Source organism: Aureobasidium pullulans, assembly GCF_000721785.1.
Source record: "Aureobasidium pullulans EXF-150 unplaced genomic scaffold scaffold_4, whole genome shotgun sequence".
NCBI lineage: Eukaryota > Fungi > Ascomycota > Dothideomycetes > Dothideales > Saccotheciaceae > Aureobasidium > Aureobasidium pullulans.
Genome location: NW_021941024.1, coordinates 216,164 through 231,800, shown reverse-complemented (window position 1 = coordinate 231,800; position 15,637 = coordinate 216,164). Strand labels below are relative to the sequence as shown.

General features: G+C 51.8%; 7 protein-coding genes across 7 annotated transcripts; 4 read left to right on the top strand and 3 right to left on the bottom strand.

Moving 5' to 3' along the window:
- Positions 1-29: 29 nt before the first annotated feature.
- On the bottom strand, positions 30-2,042 carry M438DRAFT_158110 (DAHP synthetase). Its single transcript, XM_029899023.1, has 3 exons — positions 1,825-2,042; positions 1,556-1,602; positions 30-1,504 (listed from the first exon to the last, which is right to left on the bottom strand). The coding sequence occupies exons 2-3, from the start codon at positions 1,584-1,586 to the stop codon at positions 93-95; spliced, it is 1,443 nt and encodes a 480-aa protein (XP_029763042.1). The 5' UTR covers positions 1,587-1,602; positions 1,825-2,042; the 3' UTR covers positions 30-92.
- Positions 2,043-2,052: 10 nt separating this feature from the next.
- M438DRAFT_158095 (uncharacterized protein) lies at positions 2,053-2,770 on the top strand. The gene is made up of 2 exons (XM_029899021.1): positions 2,053-2,327; positions 2,427-2,770. The coding sequence occupies exons 1-2, from the start codon at positions 2,085-2,087 to the stop codon at positions 2,523-2,525; spliced, it is 342 nt and encodes a 113-aa protein (XP_029763041.1). The 5' UTR covers positions 2,053-2,084; the 3' UTR covers positions 2,526-2,770.
- Positions 2,551-6,361, bottom strand: M438DRAFT_158107 (uncharacterized protein). The gene is made up of 3 exons (XM_029899022.1): positions 6,272-6,361; positions 3,799-6,202; positions 2,551-3,744 (listed from the first exon to the last, which is right to left on the bottom strand). The coding sequence occupies exons 2-3, from the start codon at positions 6,179-6,181 to the stop codon at positions 2,687-2,689; spliced, it is 3,441 nt and encodes a 1,146-aa protein (XP_029763040.1). The 5' UTR covers positions 6,182-6,202; positions 6,272-6,361; the 3' UTR covers positions 2,551-2,686.
- Positions 6,362-7,305: 944 nt separating this feature from the next.
- On the top strand, positions 7,306-8,671 carry M438DRAFT_343288 (uncharacterized protein). The gene has a single exon (XM_029904947.1). The coding sequence runs from the start codon at positions 7,364-7,366 to the stop codon at positions 8,258-8,260; it is 897 nt and encodes a 298-aa protein (XP_029763039.1). The 5' UTR covers positions 7,306-7,363; the 3' UTR covers positions 8,261-8,671.
- Positions 8,672-8,838: 167 nt separating this feature from the next.
- M438DRAFT_343286 (WD40 repeat-like protein) lies at positions 8,839-11,255 on the top strand. Its single transcript, XM_029904946.1, has 4 exons — positions 8,839-9,053; positions 9,178-9,280; positions 9,331-9,573; positions 9,627-11,255. Exons 1-4 carry the CDS (start codon positions 8,934-8,936, stop codon positions 11,045-11,047), a joined length of 1,887 nt encoding a protein of 628 aa, XP_029763038.1. The 5' UTR covers positions 8,839-8,933; the 3' UTR covers positions 11,048-11,255.
- A 120-nt stretch (positions 11,256-11,375) lies between these two features.
- M438DRAFT_343285 (uncharacterized protein) lies at positions 11,376-11,875 on the top strand. Its single transcript, XM_029904945.1, has one exon. It carries the CDS (start codon positions 11,401-11,403, stop codon positions 11,716-11,718), a length of 318 nt encoding a protein of 105 aa, XP_029763037.1. The 5' UTR covers positions 11,376-11,400; the 3' UTR covers positions 11,719-11,875.
- Positions 11,876-12,885: 1,010 nt separating this feature from the next.
- M438DRAFT_313572 (uncharacterized protein) lies at positions 12,886-15,504 on the bottom strand. The gene is made up of 2 exons (XM_029902566.1): positions 15,155-15,504; positions 12,886-15,101 (listed from the first exon to the last, which is right to left on the bottom strand). The coding sequence occupies exons 1-2, from the start codon at positions 15,300-15,302 to the stop codon at positions 13,297-13,299; spliced, it is 1,953 nt and encodes a 650-aa protein (XP_029763036.1). The 5' UTR covers positions 15,303-15,504; the 3' UTR covers positions 12,886-13,296.
- Between the last annotated feature and the right edge of the window lie 133 nt (positions 15,505-15,637).

Genomic DNA, 15,637 nt, shown 5'->3' with positions numbered 1-15,637 from the left:
AGGACCACTTGAAGAGAAGAATTGCACTGGAGAATTCGTGTACTTTTGTGGCTACCTAGCTACGGCGTCCTTGCTGGCCCTCGGAGATGCTCTCAGACAGCAACGCTGGCTCGGCCCTTCCTCTGGAAGCCAGCGATCAAGAAAGCCAGCTCCAGTGCTTGCTTCTCATTCAGTCTAGGATCGCAGAAAGTCTCGTAACGGCTACCCAGGTCCTCGTCTTCCAAGCCGACGCTTCCACCAGTACATTCGGTGACGGCATCGCCTGTCAACTCTAGATGTACACCGCCAAGGACACTACCCAGAGCGCGGTGAATGCGCAGCGAAGCTTCCAGCTCGTTGAAGACAGCGCCGAACGATCTCGTCTTGATGCCTGTGGCAGTAGATCTAGTATTGCCGTGCATGGGATCGCACTGCCAGACCACGATATGTCCGCTCTCCCTCACTGCCTTGATGTGTGTGGGCAGCAAGTCTGCAACCTTGCCCTCGCCGTAACGAGTGATCAGAGTGACTTTTCCAATCTCCTTGTCTGGGTTTACGATATCCAGTAGTTCGCAGAGGTCGGTGACGGAGGTTGTGGGACCGACCTTGATGCCGATGGGGTTGATGATGCCGCGGAAGTATTCGATGTGTGCGTGATCGGGCTGGCGTGTGCGATCACCCACCCAGAGGAAGTGAGCAGAGGTGTTGTAGTGGCCAGATTCGTCCTCGTCGTCTTCCGAGTCGCTGAGGGTGCTGCGTGCCTCGACAGGGGTGCCAGCACAAGCGGAGAATTTGTTGGGGGGATGACGGAGCTCTCTAGTCATGGCGCTCTCGTATTCGAGTAGCAGACCTTCGTGAGAAGTGTACAGGTCGACGGTTTGAAGTTGGCCTGCTGTGTCGGCGCCAATTGTGCGCATGAAACGAAGAGACTCTGCAATCGAGTCGACGATCTTGTGGTAGCGCTCGGCCAGATCAGGGTCTGCTACGTGACCCAAGTTCCAGTCCAAGGGGTTGTGCAGGTCAGCGACACCAGACGCCAATTGAGCGCGAAGGTAGTTCAAGGTTGCGGCAGAGTGGAAGTAGGCTTCAACGAGACGTCCGGGATCAATTGCTCTCTCCTCAGCAGGATAACCATTCAGAATGTCGCCGCGGAAAGAAGGGATCCTGGTACCATCGGGTTGACTTTCCATGGGCGAAGATCTGGGTTTTGCGTACTGGCCTGCCATACGTGCAATACGGACTACTGGCTTGTTCGAGCCGTAAATCAACACCAAGGACATTTGCAGCAGTAGCTTGGTCTTGCTGTCGATAGAGCTGGCATTGCAGTAAGAGAAGAGTTCGGCACAATCACCGCCTTGGAGAAGAAAGGCCTTGCCGAGTGCTACATCACGTAGAGATGCTCGTAGTTTCCAGATCTCGTGTGCAGTGACGAGCGGTGGGAGGTTGGTAAGTTTGGTGACGGCCTTGTTGACCGCGAGTTGGTTTTCATAGACGACTTCTTGCTTGATGGGCTTTGAACGCCACGCTGAGGAAACTGTCAGCTTGCAAAGTGCCCAAAGAAGCACGATCGACTAACACGTCGGTGTCCAGTCGTTGGTGGCTGCCATTTTCCCTGAGATGTTGCTATGACGGGATCAGTATATGTGTGACGCTCTCGGATAAGAGCTGAGATTGGGAGATGTGTTCTTTCTGTTTTTCCAACTCTTGCACAGCATGAGGATGCAGGACAACGCCCTTTGTTTGACATTGACGAAAACGCGTGACAATAATTTCGTGAAAAAAAGAATTTACAGCAAGATGCGTCTTGGATACTGTATGGACACGGAAGAAACGTTTGGGACCTACCTCTAGACTCTCGAATATGTTCTGGAAACAGCACTGAGTGAGAACTCAAGAAGAAGTCGTGATCGGCACGTATACCTTTGTGAGTCAAAGGCGCGCGCTGTTCGCAGGGTGTGGTTTCGAAATTATTGAAGCTCCGTAAACTCCGTTTCTCCGGTGCTCCGCCAAGGCTATCTACGTCATGCAACCATCTACAAAACACCCGAGTTTACAACCTCTTACTGTATCACAACAACACATAAAACATCAAAAGAAAAACTACAATGGCCGAGCCTCAACCGTCGCAAATCCAAGAAGGCGATCAAGCACCTTCTGCTGTTCCAGCCAGCAACAAATCTGAAGCCGCAGCTCTGAACTCACTGGACAAACAAGCAACAGAAACGAAGACCACGAACTCCAAATCAGCTGCAGCATTAGGCGATGCAATGAAGGGCTTGACCCTCTCTGGAGTGGGTCATTCGGAGCTCAAGAACGTAAAGGTTGAATTGGCGGATGTCGTGTTGTTGGTAAGTCTGGAGCTGGTATACACTCATGCATGGCTTTGGGGATCACTCATGCAATCGTGCTTTTGTGGTACAATGCGAAGATGCTAATAACGCTCCCAGGCTGACAATCTTGACGTCTCGAGGGTTAGAGCCACCGAGCTGCTCAAGGCAAATGATGCAGACCCTGTCAAAGCGATGCGAGCTTGGATATCTGCATGAGAAGCATCTTTACACTGAGGGAGGGCACCATACCAAGATCGAAGTAAACATACACATGATGAAACAAGTGGTATTCCCTACGAGAAATGCAAAAAGTAGAAGACCAAAAACACCATTATCCTTCAACCAGTAACCTCATAACTTCATAATATCCCACCTCCTCATTCTCTGCCACCCATAAAAGTCAAACGCCTGTTGTCCTCATCTCTGATTCTCAACTTCCTCACTCTATCTACAGGCGCAGTCATCTGTCCTGCCTCAAGACTTGCACCACTGACTCCCAAAGAAGCGGGTACCTCGAACTTGCCAGTAGGCTCGTCAAAAAACGCATCCGCCATATCCTCATCGTCATCCCATGAATCCCTAGCTTGCTTACGACCAGGCGTTTTCTTCACAGGTGAATCTTCACCCCAGAAGCTCGACGCCAAAGAGACTCTCGCCAGACTTTTGTTTGCCCGTGCAAGATTGATGCTCTGACGGCCTCCAACAATGCTTTGGCGAGAACTGATGCTCTTCCTGTTGGCACTGCTATTGGCACTGCTGTTGTTGCTGTGCACGATATTACCGTCTACATTTCTCAATGCGGCGGGCTCCATGGACTTTCTTCTTCTGCGGCCGCCACGGGGAACTTCGTCAAGATCTACTGTGTAGATGTCTGTTTGTTCATCCATACGTGTGCCATTGCGTTCGCAGTCGGTCACCCAGCGTGAGTTGACGCAGAAGATCTTCTTACCGGTAGGGTCTTTGTTGTTGACGCGAACCCTCTGGAGCGTGGTTGGTGAGCCATCTTTGAAGATCACATGAGTAACACGGTCAGACCAGGTTTTTGTTGTGCGAGCGCCGAGACCTTGAAGAAGTGCTATGAAGGGTCCAGATGCGGAGGAGCCGTCGAGTGTGAAGACCTCAACCAGTGCTGTCACAGATTTCAGTGGCTGCAAGGGGTGAGGCGTCATAGGAAAGGCAGCTGGTGTTGCGAGGCAGGGACCCTTAAGTGGTGTCTTCATGGGTGTACGCGGTGCCTCGAGTAAACGCTTCACCGGACTACGGCTAGCGTTACGCAATTTCATTGGGCTGCGACTGCTGCTACGAATCTTGATGGGACTTCGACTGGTGCTGCGGATCTTCAGAGGGCTTCGACCACTAGTTCGGATCTTGAAGGAAGAACTTGGTGTGTGTCTTCTAGGCTTTGCCCCAGGAAAGGGCATGTAAGGAGACGCTGCTTGTGTTTGCAGCTGGTTAGTGCTTGTCGAACGTTGTGATGACGCAGAATTACGCTTTCCAGTGCTTCGTTGCTCTTCTTTGGGAACCATTGAGTGGATCTCAGCCAGTTCTGGAACCGCATGATCGAGAATCGACCTCCTCACAGACGACCTGCGTTGCTTGCTAGCCCACAACTTGGCAAAAGAGTCACTCGTAGATGGTTTGATAGCAGTCTCAGCAGTACGAGGTCGAAGATCGCTGTGCAGTGGTGTTTGTAGCCCAGCAGTGGGGAGAGATTTGCGACGAGAATCGAATGCAAAGGTAGATCTTGCATAGTTTGGCGATATCAATGGTAGTCCAGATGAATTGCGTCTCTCTTTTGCCTGATCATTCGGCGTCGAGACACTTCTCGAACAGTGAGACTGGTGACGGGAGTTGTATCCGGGCGTTGACGTTTCCATAGGCTCGGCATCATAACTCGCATCTTCAAACGTGGGGGTCTGGACGTTATCTTTGACGGGAGAAACGTGGTCGAAATCAACAAAGTTGAAGATGTCGTCCTGGAGGAGACTCATGCGCTCTTTAGGGAAACCCATGCTCATGCGCTCACGAGCTGCAGGCGTTGCAAAGTATGGAGTGGGTATGGCGGCCGCATTTTCCAGGTTCGATGCTAGTTTGACACCATTTTCATCGACCTCTAGAAGCGAAGGATTGATAGTCATGGTCTCGTCAGTTTCTGCTGGTTCAGTCACAGTAATAGATGGGCTATCCTCGACTTCCGATGTGTCAGCCCCTCCCAGAGCAAATTGCATGCGGGGAGTCTGCAGCATCTTGGCCGTGGTTGTTGAGAACGACACGCGCGGCTTAACGTCAGGAGTGGCCGTCCCTTCATCCTCAATCAGTGAGAGAAGCTCACGATCGTCGAGAGAGAGTCTTGCCACTGGAGTGATTTGCTTGGTAGGTGAGACGTCTTCTTCAAGATCATGCTGAGCAATGGACGATGGGGTAGAGGGAGTAGGAGACGAAAGCATCTCGGAATCCTGGACATCGATATGTGGAAGTTCTGCAGTGATGGACGCTGGAGATGATGGCATGGATGTGGTGAAATTTGCTGAGAAATGAGGTTCAGGCAAGATACTGTCGTCGATATCGCACGAGTCATCCGAGGCATCATCAGCCTCATCTGGTTCCACGTTGATATAGTCGGACTCTTTCTTGTTGTCCTCTTCCACAACAGTTTCTTCGTCAAGGTCGTAATCATCTTCGGAGACTTGAGCATTGGCGGCAAGCTCATCCTCAGAGTCAGATGCGACGCTTTCGAAATGGATGGTGCGAGCGGGTGTGGGCATTATACAGATGTCACCGTGGTGGATGTTGTCGAGTTGGTCGTCGAGTTCGTCAGCGCTTGACTCCTCCAGTTCCGACTCGGATGATGATTCGTCTTGTGCCCTTTCCTGGACTGTCTCGGGATCCCTGAGGTTATCGTTAATTCCTGGCTCTGGCGTCTGATGTGGAGACTGTTGCTTCAGCTGACGGAAGACCATGGGCTTGCTCAGGCCTCTAGCTACAGTCATAGGTCGAGCAGGGGACGAGTCGCGGGTTGATCTCAAAGGCATACGTTGTGTCTGAGGAGTGCCTTGGTTGGCTCTATGGACGAGCAAGTCGCGTGCTGGGGTGTGTAATTTGCGAGTGCTTGTCGTAGAGGCATTCTTCCGCGACGTTGTTTGGCTTCTCGTAGCAGTGGCAGTTCGTCGCATGGGTGTCTTGGGTCCACAAATCTCGTCCTCGGACGAACTGTCCTCGTTGTCTGTGGCCTCCTTACTTGGCTCTTCAGCTGGCGTTTGAACATCGTGTGAGCGTGTGACTCTGATGCTAGGCATTGGCAGAGGTGAAATTGGCTCGTGTGTCTCTTCTGAATCTTGCTCCTTATTCCCTTCTGACTTCGTTCCAGCCTCGGATTGTGTCTCGACTTCAGGTTCTGGCTGTGATTCAACTTCGGCCTCTAGTTTTGCTTCAGGCTCGGCCTCTAGTTGTGCTTCAGGCTCCGGTTCTGGTTGTGCTTCGAGCTCGGGTGTCGGTTGTGATTCGACCTCGGGCTCCAGTTGTGCTTCAAAGTCGTGTTCTGGTTCGAGTTCGGGCTCCAGGTCAGGTTGAGTCTTCTTAGATCTGGTGACCTTTGCTCTGGCAGCCTCAGGGAGAGCAGCCTTTCGTCGAGTTGTAGGAGCTCTCTTGGGTATCGGCTCTGCTGCTGGAGGAGCTGTGACTGTACGTGTCTGCCGCTTCGGGCGTGCTGCTGCTGGTTTGACAGGTACCGCAGTGATTTGGGCATCCTTTTTAGGAGAGGACGGAGCTGATTTCTTTGCTGTGGCGCGGCGGACAGGCTTCTTGCGGAGTGCTAGTTGATTGTCGTCGCTCTCGGGCGCCTTTTTGGCTGCCATGGCTCGAGTTGCGACCATGCTTGGTGTACTGCAATGATGCTATGGGTTAGGTTAGTAAAGCGCGAAATGGTCGAGGTTATTCAAAACGTCTCTGAGTCGAGTGTTTACTTTTGTACACAAACAATTCCCATCGGCACCGCGATGGCCGTGCACCGGTCGCCTGAGCTTGACTGCCAAGACACTGCTCTTCCACAACCCGATGTCTTCTCACGATCAAAGTCGTCAAGAGGCCCAATAAATTGAAGTGGAAGGGTATTGCAATATGTGTCTCTCCTACTGAAGTTCGTTGCAACTGAATGATTTCGCGCAGCTTCACAAGCTGAAAGGGGAGCATAAACTGCTCGGAGGATGCGAGTCATGTTCCTTTTATGTCCGCCTTATGTCCAACCTTAGCTCACACGTGCTCATCCTTCCAGGCATCCTCTGGAGTCTGCCTCTTCTCTTGCTTATCCAACAGAGATCAAAGTAGCTATCATGCCTCGTTTCTCGGATCTACCACGCGAGATTCAAGCCGATATACTTGATTGTCTTGTCGTGGATAAGACGTCTTTAACAACGACAGATCGGAGATGCCTTCTCTCACCTATGAGAGTGAACACCTTTTGGTTCAACCACACCGCAGATATACTTTGGAACAATATATCAAAGCTGGAATCTACTTTTACTGCTCTTGATACTGTATACAGGCGCCAATTGTACGTCAGCAAGATCCGCTATCTCAAGCTTCACACTTCAAGAATTCACCTCGATCGATACCAAGATCTCAACTTCCTGAGTCTCAAGCGTCTTGCTTTGAGAGGATATCATCAAGGCATATTGCCATTCCTGCAGCCAAATTTGGAAATATTCGAATTTCGATGCAACTTCCGTCTGAGCTCGCATGAAGTAAATCAAATGATCGTACTCTGTCCTAATATACGAGAACTTCACATCCTTCCTGTGTTACGACAACAGCTAAATCAGCATCCTGACCTTGTAGACTCACAGACATTTGGGCGCTTCTTGAGTATTCGAAGCCTCCGGGTACTCTCCGTTGGGTATATGGTACCCACACCTCTTTTGTCAGCTGCTTTGTCCGTTGATGGGACCAATTCACCGACACAGCTCCAGAAGCTGGTCCTTTGGGGCCTCGAAACCCTTTCCCTACCTCACGAGCTGGACCATTTTCTGAGAGCATGCACTTCTTTGCGCATCCTCGAGATGCACTACAGAGAGTATGGACCGAAGCCGCTAGGGCAGGAAGTCAACATTCCGGCTGTGCTGAAGTCTTCCTCAGCCCTCACTTATCTCGAATACTTCCGTCTGGACCACGATCTGACAGGGGACATTGTTGAAGAGTGCTTGAAGGGAGGTGATGCTTCATTCCGCAGACTTCGACATCTGGCAATCAAGGGGGAGACAGCGACGTTGTCTTATTTCCTCTCGCTCCCTATGCAATCACTTACACGGCTCGATCTGGTTGTGGGCGACCCATTCCACCATATTTGCCCGTGTATCGCCCAGATACATTGCCTTACAGATATCCACCTGAAAATCGGTGTTGATCGTCACAGTCCCAGGTACAACGAGAAATTTAGGCCTGGGCCCAATGACTGGGAAGGCACTCGAGAAGACCTGAATGCCTTGTCAGCCCTGAAGAATCTACAAACCCTCAGCATAGGTCCATCTAATATTAACCTTGCGATACCATGGCTTACAGACGATTATTTCATCCAATGGGTGACTAATTTTCCAGACCTCTTGAATATCTGTTTGGAGTGGGAGTGTTCGCTCACATTCGCCTCAGTCGTCGCACTGTCGAAGTCGCATCCTCGTCTTCGCCAATGCAAGCTCCTGTGGACGCAAGAGCTAGGAGATTGGAACGACTTGACCTCGCCTCAGTTTGTCGACCTACAACACCTAGGCCTGAGTCTCGTCATGAATTTCGACCGTTCAAACATTCGCGAGTTTGTGACGAAATTCATCAAACATCCCAGCTCCATGAGCACCTGTATCCTATTTCGAGAGCGTGGATTTGACCCGGATGGCAATTTGATTGTCGAAGAGGCCGATGAGACGTATGTCGTGAGGTTGGACGCAAAAGCTGCTGCCACCTGATGACAGTGAGATGGCTTTACTCTTCCCCGTGTGCTAAATTTTGTATTTGACACTGTTGTAAGAATGCACGATGGTTTTCGGGAGTAGAGCTCGGTCTGAAGAGAGGGCTTCGAATTTGTCGCTCTTTGTGGACAACCTACCCTAATATCATCGTGCATTTTGATGTGTAGATCAAGAAAAATCCACAACTAATAGCGTCCTGCAAATCATGTATAGTCACTACATAGTCAAACAAGCTATGCACAGATTCAGCATCTTCGTCGTTGATGCAATGTCGGTGAAGAATTGTATCGATCAGCCGTTCTGATGCGACTATTAAGCCAGACCCAAAGAGATTGATTCCGACAAGAGCGTGACCTGGAGATATAACAAACATCTGCACGAGCAGTGACTGGTCTAGTAGAAGTTGACGGGAACATTATATGACAATGCAGAGGCAGAGGGAAGGAAGGTGTCAGGTTTGTGATGGTCGGAGCTCCCCTCGCTCGAGCTAGAGAACGACAAAGCTGGACGAGGCTTGGCACGGTCGTGATGGCCCTTTCCCCATTGGGAGTTGATTGGAGTCTGACCTTTGTGTACTTTGAACTTGACCTTCAGACTTGGTCACTCCATCCAGCTACATTCCATCCAGCTACATTACCACCACAGCTTATCCAACACGACCGACGGCACCATGAAGGCCGCTCCGCTCCTGGTGTCATGGCACAATGATAATAACCCCATCTATTCAGCACACTTCGAACCACACGGCAAGGGAAGACTTGCGACAGCAGGAGGTGACAACAACGTCAGAGTAAGTCAAGTCCAATCCACCTTGATCATGGCTACACAGAGTCCTCCGATGCCAGTGAGAGCCTCGTGCCGCTACTTCTACATTGAACGCACTCGATGAATCGTCACTGACCCACAGTCGACAGCTCTGGAAGATCGACGGCAGCGGAGAAGACAGAAGCGTCACGTACCTATCGACGCTTGCGAAGCACACACAGGCTGTCAACGTCGTACGATGGTGCCCGAAAGGTAGTCCTCAATCCTCGACTCTATCTGCAGACAGACTGACAATTGGCCAGGTGAATTGCTCGCATCGGCCGGAGACGATGGAAACATCCTCCTCTGGGTGCCCGGCGAACTCTCACACCTGCACACTACAGCCTTCGGAGAAGATGGCCTAGAAGATAAGGAGACATGGCGCGTAAAGGCCATGTGTCGGTCGACGGGATCCGAAATATATGATCTTGCCTGGTCCCCGGACGGCGTCTTCTTCATCACGGGCAGCATGGACAATGTCGCTCGTATCTACAACGCCCAGACGGGTATGACCTACCCAGAGCCTTCCGAAAGGCGACAGACAACTGACGACTCACAGGATCCGTCATCCGCCAGGTGGCAGAGCACCACCACTACGTCCAAGGTGTCGCTTGGGACCCGATGAACGAATACATCGCAACCCAGTCAAGCGACCGCTCCGTCCACATCTACACGCTCAAGACAAAGGACGGCCAATGCATTCTCACAAACCATAACAAGATCAGCAAGATGGACATGCCCACACGTCGCATCTCGCAAAGCAGTCCCGCCCCGCCTGACTTCCGCGGTCGCGCATCCTTCGTCGGCAACGAGTCTCCCGCTCCTAGTGCGCCCGGTACTCCTCTGTCGCTCGCCCTTCCTATGAACCCTCCTCCACAAACTACCCACAGTCGTCGCTCTTCATTCGGCTCCGTATCAGTCTCAGGCCAGTCGATGCGCCGCTCCGTCTCGCCCAGTCCATCCATGCCCCTACCCGCTGTCATGCCCTCACCATCGCCCAGCATTGGTGGTGGCTTGAACATGCCCACTCGCAGCACACCAATGTATGCGAACGAAACATTCACCTCCTTCTTCCGCCGCCTGACCTTCGCACCTGACGGCAGTCTGCTGTTTACGCCAGCAGGCCAGCACAAAGAGGTACACTCTTCTACCGCCGAGCCGAACAAGATTGACGACGTTGTCAACATGACCTACATCTACACAAGAGCTGGGCTCAACAAGCCGCCTGTTGCCAAGCTGCCTGGCCACAAGAAGCCCTCGTTGGCTGTCAAGTGTTCGCCCATCTTCTACACCCTGCGCGCTTCGCCGGTCCCAACCAAGGACATAACGATTGATACTCAGATCCCTGAAGAAATCTCGTTCCTGCCGGAGCCTGTTCTGCCTGCCAAAGCGACCTCCTCGATGGAGCCTCCTCCAATCGTGCCCTCCCCTGCTCCAAGTCACGCCCATTCAGCTGCCATACCCTCTCCGAGAAGCACAGAAGACGGATCTGCAGCTCCCACACCTCTACCAGGCCCTCCTTCCGTCTTTGATCTCCCCTACCGTATAGTGTATGCTGTGGCGACACAAGACTCTGTGCATGTCTATGACACTCAACAAGCAAAGCCGCTATGTGTCGTCAGCAACCTACATTACGCGACTTTCACAGACCTGACCTGGTCGAACGATGGCAACACCTTGCTCATGACCTCATCTGACGGTTTCTGCTCCAGCCTAAACTTTCAACCTGGAGAGCTTGGTGTCCCCTGCCCACAGCCTCCTGTTGCAGCATCACTGCCTACACCACTTAAGCGCAGCTCATCATCACAAGGTCCAAGCAGCGCACCATCGCCGTCACCCTTTGCGATGCCAGGCAGCCCCGTCAGGGGTGCTACTGATACCCCTGAGATGAGCAGTGTTCCTAGCTTGACTGCTGCTGCCGAATACCCCTTTAAGAGAAGGCGTATCGCACCAACACGCGTCGACGACCCCGAGTTATAGCATGAAATGTATGGCCAAGACACCGTGTTGCAGCTGTTGGCGGGAACCGTGAACTATGCTATCATCATCTTAATCGGCTGGGCTGTCTTGGGCTGGTTCTTTCCTCTTTTACCTGGCGCAACTCTATAGATACCCTGCATTATGCCCCTGAAATGACAACTTTCCATTCTTATTACATATCTGACATAAATTCAGTCACTCCTCGCCATCTCCCACGGCCATGCCTGGTGTCGTTTGGTCTGTAGGAATGCACAATGTTTTCAAAATCGCTCTAGTCGTCCGCAGAGAGCCGCTAACTATCACACTCTCAGTGGAGGACTGCGCTGATCTCAAAACCATTATGCATTTCTACCATGCGCGTGACAAAGTCCTGCATGTGGGAGGCTGGACAACTTATAAATTTGAATCGGCGTCTTGCACCAACTCAACTGTCGTCAAGAGGGTATAGTATGGGTACGGTATTGAAAGCAATATTTCCCGGCAACTCTTTCTTGCCATTCATCTACACTGCGACATCTCATGTTCGAGTGCTGGATTCCTTTCTTGCCTTGGGCATTCACATCGGGTATTTCCTCATCCTACCTGTTCAGGCTCTTCTTTTTTGCTTCTTGCTTTTTCCGTCTGCTCCTTTAGCTGTGCAGCTTACACGTAGGTACCTTCGTATCGCTTGATCATCTCATGGTATTGGCAATTGCAAGGGCATTGTTCATGGACTAGGAGATGGGGACGCCTTTGTCGGTTCTCTTTGTTGTAGGCTCATGTCCAGAAGGTATCTTCTCGTCTGCCCATCCAACCCTTCTCTTGCTTTCTTGATAATCTTCTTGCCGCCGCTCCTTCCTGCTTTGTGTTGTTTGTTTTGAGGTTCCTCTTCGTCTGGTATTTTCTCTGTTGCACGGCTTTGGGGCTTTTTTGTCTTTCCTCCTTTGTTGCCTTTTTTTTGACCACTCGTGCAGCTGTGGTTTTCGTGTATTTCGTGGGCGCGGTACCGGGAATTGTCGTGAAGTAGGAACGAATGTCTTCAGCTCCGGTTGTATCAAGTCCTTGCTTGTGGGGTATGTCCTTCTAGCTTCTCGCGTTCTTGGTATGACCGTGTGATATGGAGATGGAGACGGAGACGGAGGTGTACGAAGGGATCTGAGCAATGTAGGCGAGGTCGGACAGTCTTTTCGGAGCGGTGAAGAGCGAGGTTCCAGAAGCGGTGAGATTTTTGGTTGATGGTGGTGCTCATCATGATGCTCATGTCCATGTCGCCTGTTCCATACCAGCGCAGAGCATCTTCGAAATCAGGCCTGCGCTCTCGTCATGCACGTTTGTACGGTGCGGATGTGTCGAGACAGCCAGTCGTTCTCGATGTATCGTGAAAGTGAGAGTGGTTTTGGACTCAGGCAAAGGCTCCGCCGCGCTTCTTGTTGCCAGAGTACCATGGGTCTCAGTACAATAGGCGTGTATGTGGACTCTCGTGTAGTGCCAGAATGAAGCAGTTGAGCCGTGACCGGCAAATGGGAACTGTCAAGGTGGTTGGAAGAACGTATTTGCTGGACATATCAATCGAGCATGGTTCGCGGCTTCCGCGACTGCCATTGCGAGTGAATGTCTCTGAACCGGGAATGGTGCGCTGTTGACGAATGATGATGTTCGGACGGGAATGATTGAGGAGACCGGAGGCCAAGCATGACTGGAGTGACGTATAAGTAAATGTGTCGCTTGGTGGTTGTTCATCCATGTTTACGTTTTGGGGGACGTTTGCGGTTCCAAATCACGATCGATCAGAACAAGACGAGGGATTGGTGGAGCACAACTGGTGTTGATTTCCTTTTCTCTACTACTAGTTTTCTTGAATCCTCCGCTAGAAAAAGGCTCGTGTTAGGGAGACCGCTCGCGTTCTCTGTATGATGCTTTGGCGTCTTCGCGGGCTCCCTTACTTCATGATATCATTGCCCTTTGTTACCCTTTTTTGAATATCCTCCGCATTATTTCGTTCCCATTGAACTTCTTTCCTTCTTCCTCAATCCTATCGTGGCATCTCCTGTTTGGCACCATGTCCAAAATCTTTTTGCAAGCGTCCTGAATTTCCGTGGTGATTCAAGCGCCGTTGAAGCGACATTTTTCTCAGCTCAAAGCCTCGAAAGAATATCGTCGGCCTTGGCCATGTTCTCGGCCATGTGTTCCTTGAACTTCTTGTCTTCTTCGGCGGCCTCCCTGGCCATTCGTTCCAAGAAGGGGGTTGATTTGTTGGCATCATCCTCGGCCTACGAGATGAATTCATCGAAATCGCCCTCGGTCTGGCGTTGTGTGTAACCTGCTTCATACTTGTCCATGAAAGCCTCGGCGAATTCCATCTCTTTTTCGGTGAATTCGTACTTGGCAGCCTTCTTGGGTGCGGGTGCGGGTGCCTTGGGACGAGCGGCACGCGCGCGGAACATGCTCTTCAGGTGAGCTTCCTGTAGAGGCTGTGGAGCAGAATCGAACCCGAATCGAGCCTTTTGGCCAACATCATGACCGTTGATGAGTTGGAGGTCTAGCTGTTCCACACGGTCGTCGGCAAGGTAAAAAGTCTCTCCGATGCTGCGGTCGATACGAGGGTCGAATTTGGAGGAATGCTCACGGGCAGCGACAACTCCCTCAAGACCATAAGTGATGTCGATGACATGATCGGGCATGCCCATGTGGGTAGCGCCACCGCCAGACGCGACCTTTGTGTGACTGTGCTTGACCATGATCTTCATGTAGGCGTCTTCTCCAAGACGGGTCAGAACTCGGGCGTAGTTAACGCGCACGATTGTGTCATCAGCCGACATCTTGTACCATAGGCCGTATCCGCGCATGGAACGGAAGGGAAGTTCTTCAACGGGAACAGGACGCTGGAAGTTGCCGTGAGCGTGGGCGCGGTCGACAGTGTAGCCAATACCTTGCAGATGGAAACCCTTCGGTTCGGTGTCGCGGTCGAGACCAGCGTACAGGTACATGTGCTTGATGTGCAAGACGTCGTTTCCGAAGCTGTTCAAATGCTGGGGCGACGAGAAACGGACAACGTCACCTTGAGTGAGAAACTCGGCGCCGATGTACACGCCCTTGAAATAGAGGCGGGCTTCCTGTCCGTTGGCAGTGAAGTGGTAACGACCGACCCCAGATACGGAGGACATGGCAAGCATGGCGTGGCGGACGGTGGGATGGCATGCATGAGGGTCGTTCAAATCGGCGTTGTCAATGAGCTCGCGCCAATGGGAAAAGGGGCGCATGTTGAGCGGGTCGACGACCTGGTAGCGTGTTGACCATGGCTTGTTGTTGGTGCCGATCTCCGACACGGGTTCGACACGATATCCGTCAAAGGCTGTACCCTGGGAATCACCGTGCTGATCCAGGATGTTGATGCCAAAGGCCTTGGGGTACAGCTGGGTGACAACTGCGGCTTCCCATATGGGCAGGCCAATAGGGCCGTAGGCACGGCTGAAGATCTTGAGGATACCAGTCGCATCATCCATTCTGAGCTTGTCGCCGGGCTTGAGGTTGCGCGCGACAAGGACAACCTCGCCGAGACGGAACTGCCAGCGAGGAGTGCGCTTCACTCTCTTGAGATAGTCGGGAAACTCGGCGGCTTCATTCTCAAGAAGCCAGTGCATGGAGCCAGTCTCTGCTATAGCCTGACCGAAATGCTCTCCTGCCCAGGCTCGGTCTAGGAGCTGAGTCAAGACATTGGGGGTGCCGTCCTCGTCGATGTTGGTGTTGACAGGAAATTCGTCGTCGTCGACGTCCATGGGGGTAGGTGGGAAGGCGGGTTCCATGTCGTCGTGGATAGCGTTGGGAGTGGATTCGATGTTGGAGGTAGATCGGCTGGTCTTTTGTTCCTTCGGTGTCTTTCTACACTTAGAGCAACCACAAGGCTGAGAACCGTCTCGCGTCAGGAGAAAAACAATGTGTGGTGCGAAGTCTTCCAAGGATGCGATTGAGCCTCCGGGGTGCCCGTAGACAGTTCGCCAAGAGCGGGATGGATTCTTCGTGCCGTACGCTGTGACCACAATGTAGTTGTCGGGAAGACTGTCAAAAGCGACAGAGCCTGGAGAAGGTTAGTCGAGGCTTGGATGAGGTAAGATCTTATATCGGACTGACCAAATCTATCCTTGATGATTTGGTGTTTGTTAACGTAGTCAACAAGAAGAGCAACGGGGGTTTCGATATCCGTATCTGATGTGTGGGTAAGGTGCTTTGCCGGATCGCCGTCGCTGCGCAAGTTGGACCAGTTGATGATATGGACCATTTTGGCGTCGGTGTTAAGGATTAGGATCGGAGCTTTCGGCTGAATTTCGGGAACGGGAGCGGGATGGGCCGTGCTTCGCCAAGACTTGTCAGCCTTGGCATCAATAAAGGATTTCGGCTTCACTGGCAACTGAACACAGTGAAGACTTTCACGGCCAAACCCACTTAAACCGATGGCTTTGTGACAGACTTCTCCGTCTCCGTGTGCCAAAGTTTGTCTCTAAAACTGCTGTCAAAATGCACGATGATTTTCGAAAGTAGAGCTAGGTCCAAGGAGAGGGTGTCAAATAATCGCTCTCTGTGGCCGACGTGCTCTTTCTGAATATCATCGTGCAT

Coding starts and splice junctions, on each gene's coding strand:
- M438DRAFT_158110 (XM_029899023.1), bottom strand. CDS start 1,586: ATGGCAGCCACCAACGACTGGACACCGACGT. Junction 1,505..1,555: donor CAACGACTGGACACCGACGT/GTTAGTCGATCG, acceptor CAGTTTCCTCAG/CGTGGCGTTCAAAGCCCATC.
- M438DRAFT_158095 (XM_029899021.1), top strand. CDS start 2,085: ATGGCCGAGCCTCAACCGTCGCAAATCCAAGAAGGCGATCAAGCACCT. Junction 2,328..2,426: donor TGGCGGATGTCGTGTTGTTG/GTAAGTCTGGAG, acceptor TAACGCTCCCAG/GCTGACAATCTTGACGTCTC.
- M438DRAFT_158107 (XM_029899022.1), bottom strand. CDS start 6,181: ATGGTCGCAACTCGAGCCATGGCAGCCAAAAAGGCGCCCGAGAGCGAC. Junction 3,745..3,798: donor GCAACGAAGCACTGGAAAGC/GTAATTCTGCGT, acceptor TGCAAACACAAG/CAGCGTCTCCTTACATGCCC.
- M438DRAFT_343288 (XM_029904947.1), top strand. CDS start 7,364: ATGCACTACAGAGAGTATGGACCGAAGCCGCTAGGGCAGGAAGTCAAC.
- M438DRAFT_343286 (XM_029904946.1), top strand. CDS start 8,934: ATGAAGGCCGCTCCGCTCCTGGTGTCATGGCACAATGATAATAACCCC. Junction 9,054..9,177: donor GAGGTGACAACAACGTCAGA/GTAAGTCAAGTC, acceptor CACAGTCGACAG/CTCTGGAAGATCGACGGCAG. Junction 9,281..9,330: donor CGTACGATGGTGCCCGAAAG/GTAGTCCTCAAT, acceptor ACAATTGGCCAG/GTGAATTGCTCGCATCGGCC.
- M438DRAFT_343285 (XM_029904945.1), top strand. CDS start 11,401: ATGCGCGTGACAAAGTCCTGCATGTGGGAGGCTGGACAACTTATAAAT.
- M438DRAFT_313572 (XM_029902566.1), bottom strand. CDS start 15,302: ATGGTCCATATCATCAACTGGTCCAACTTGCGCAGCGACGGCGATCCG. Junction 15,102..15,154: donor AATCATCAAGGATAGATTTG/GTCAGTCCGATA, acceptor AACCTTCTCCAG/GCTCTGTCGCTTTTGACAGT.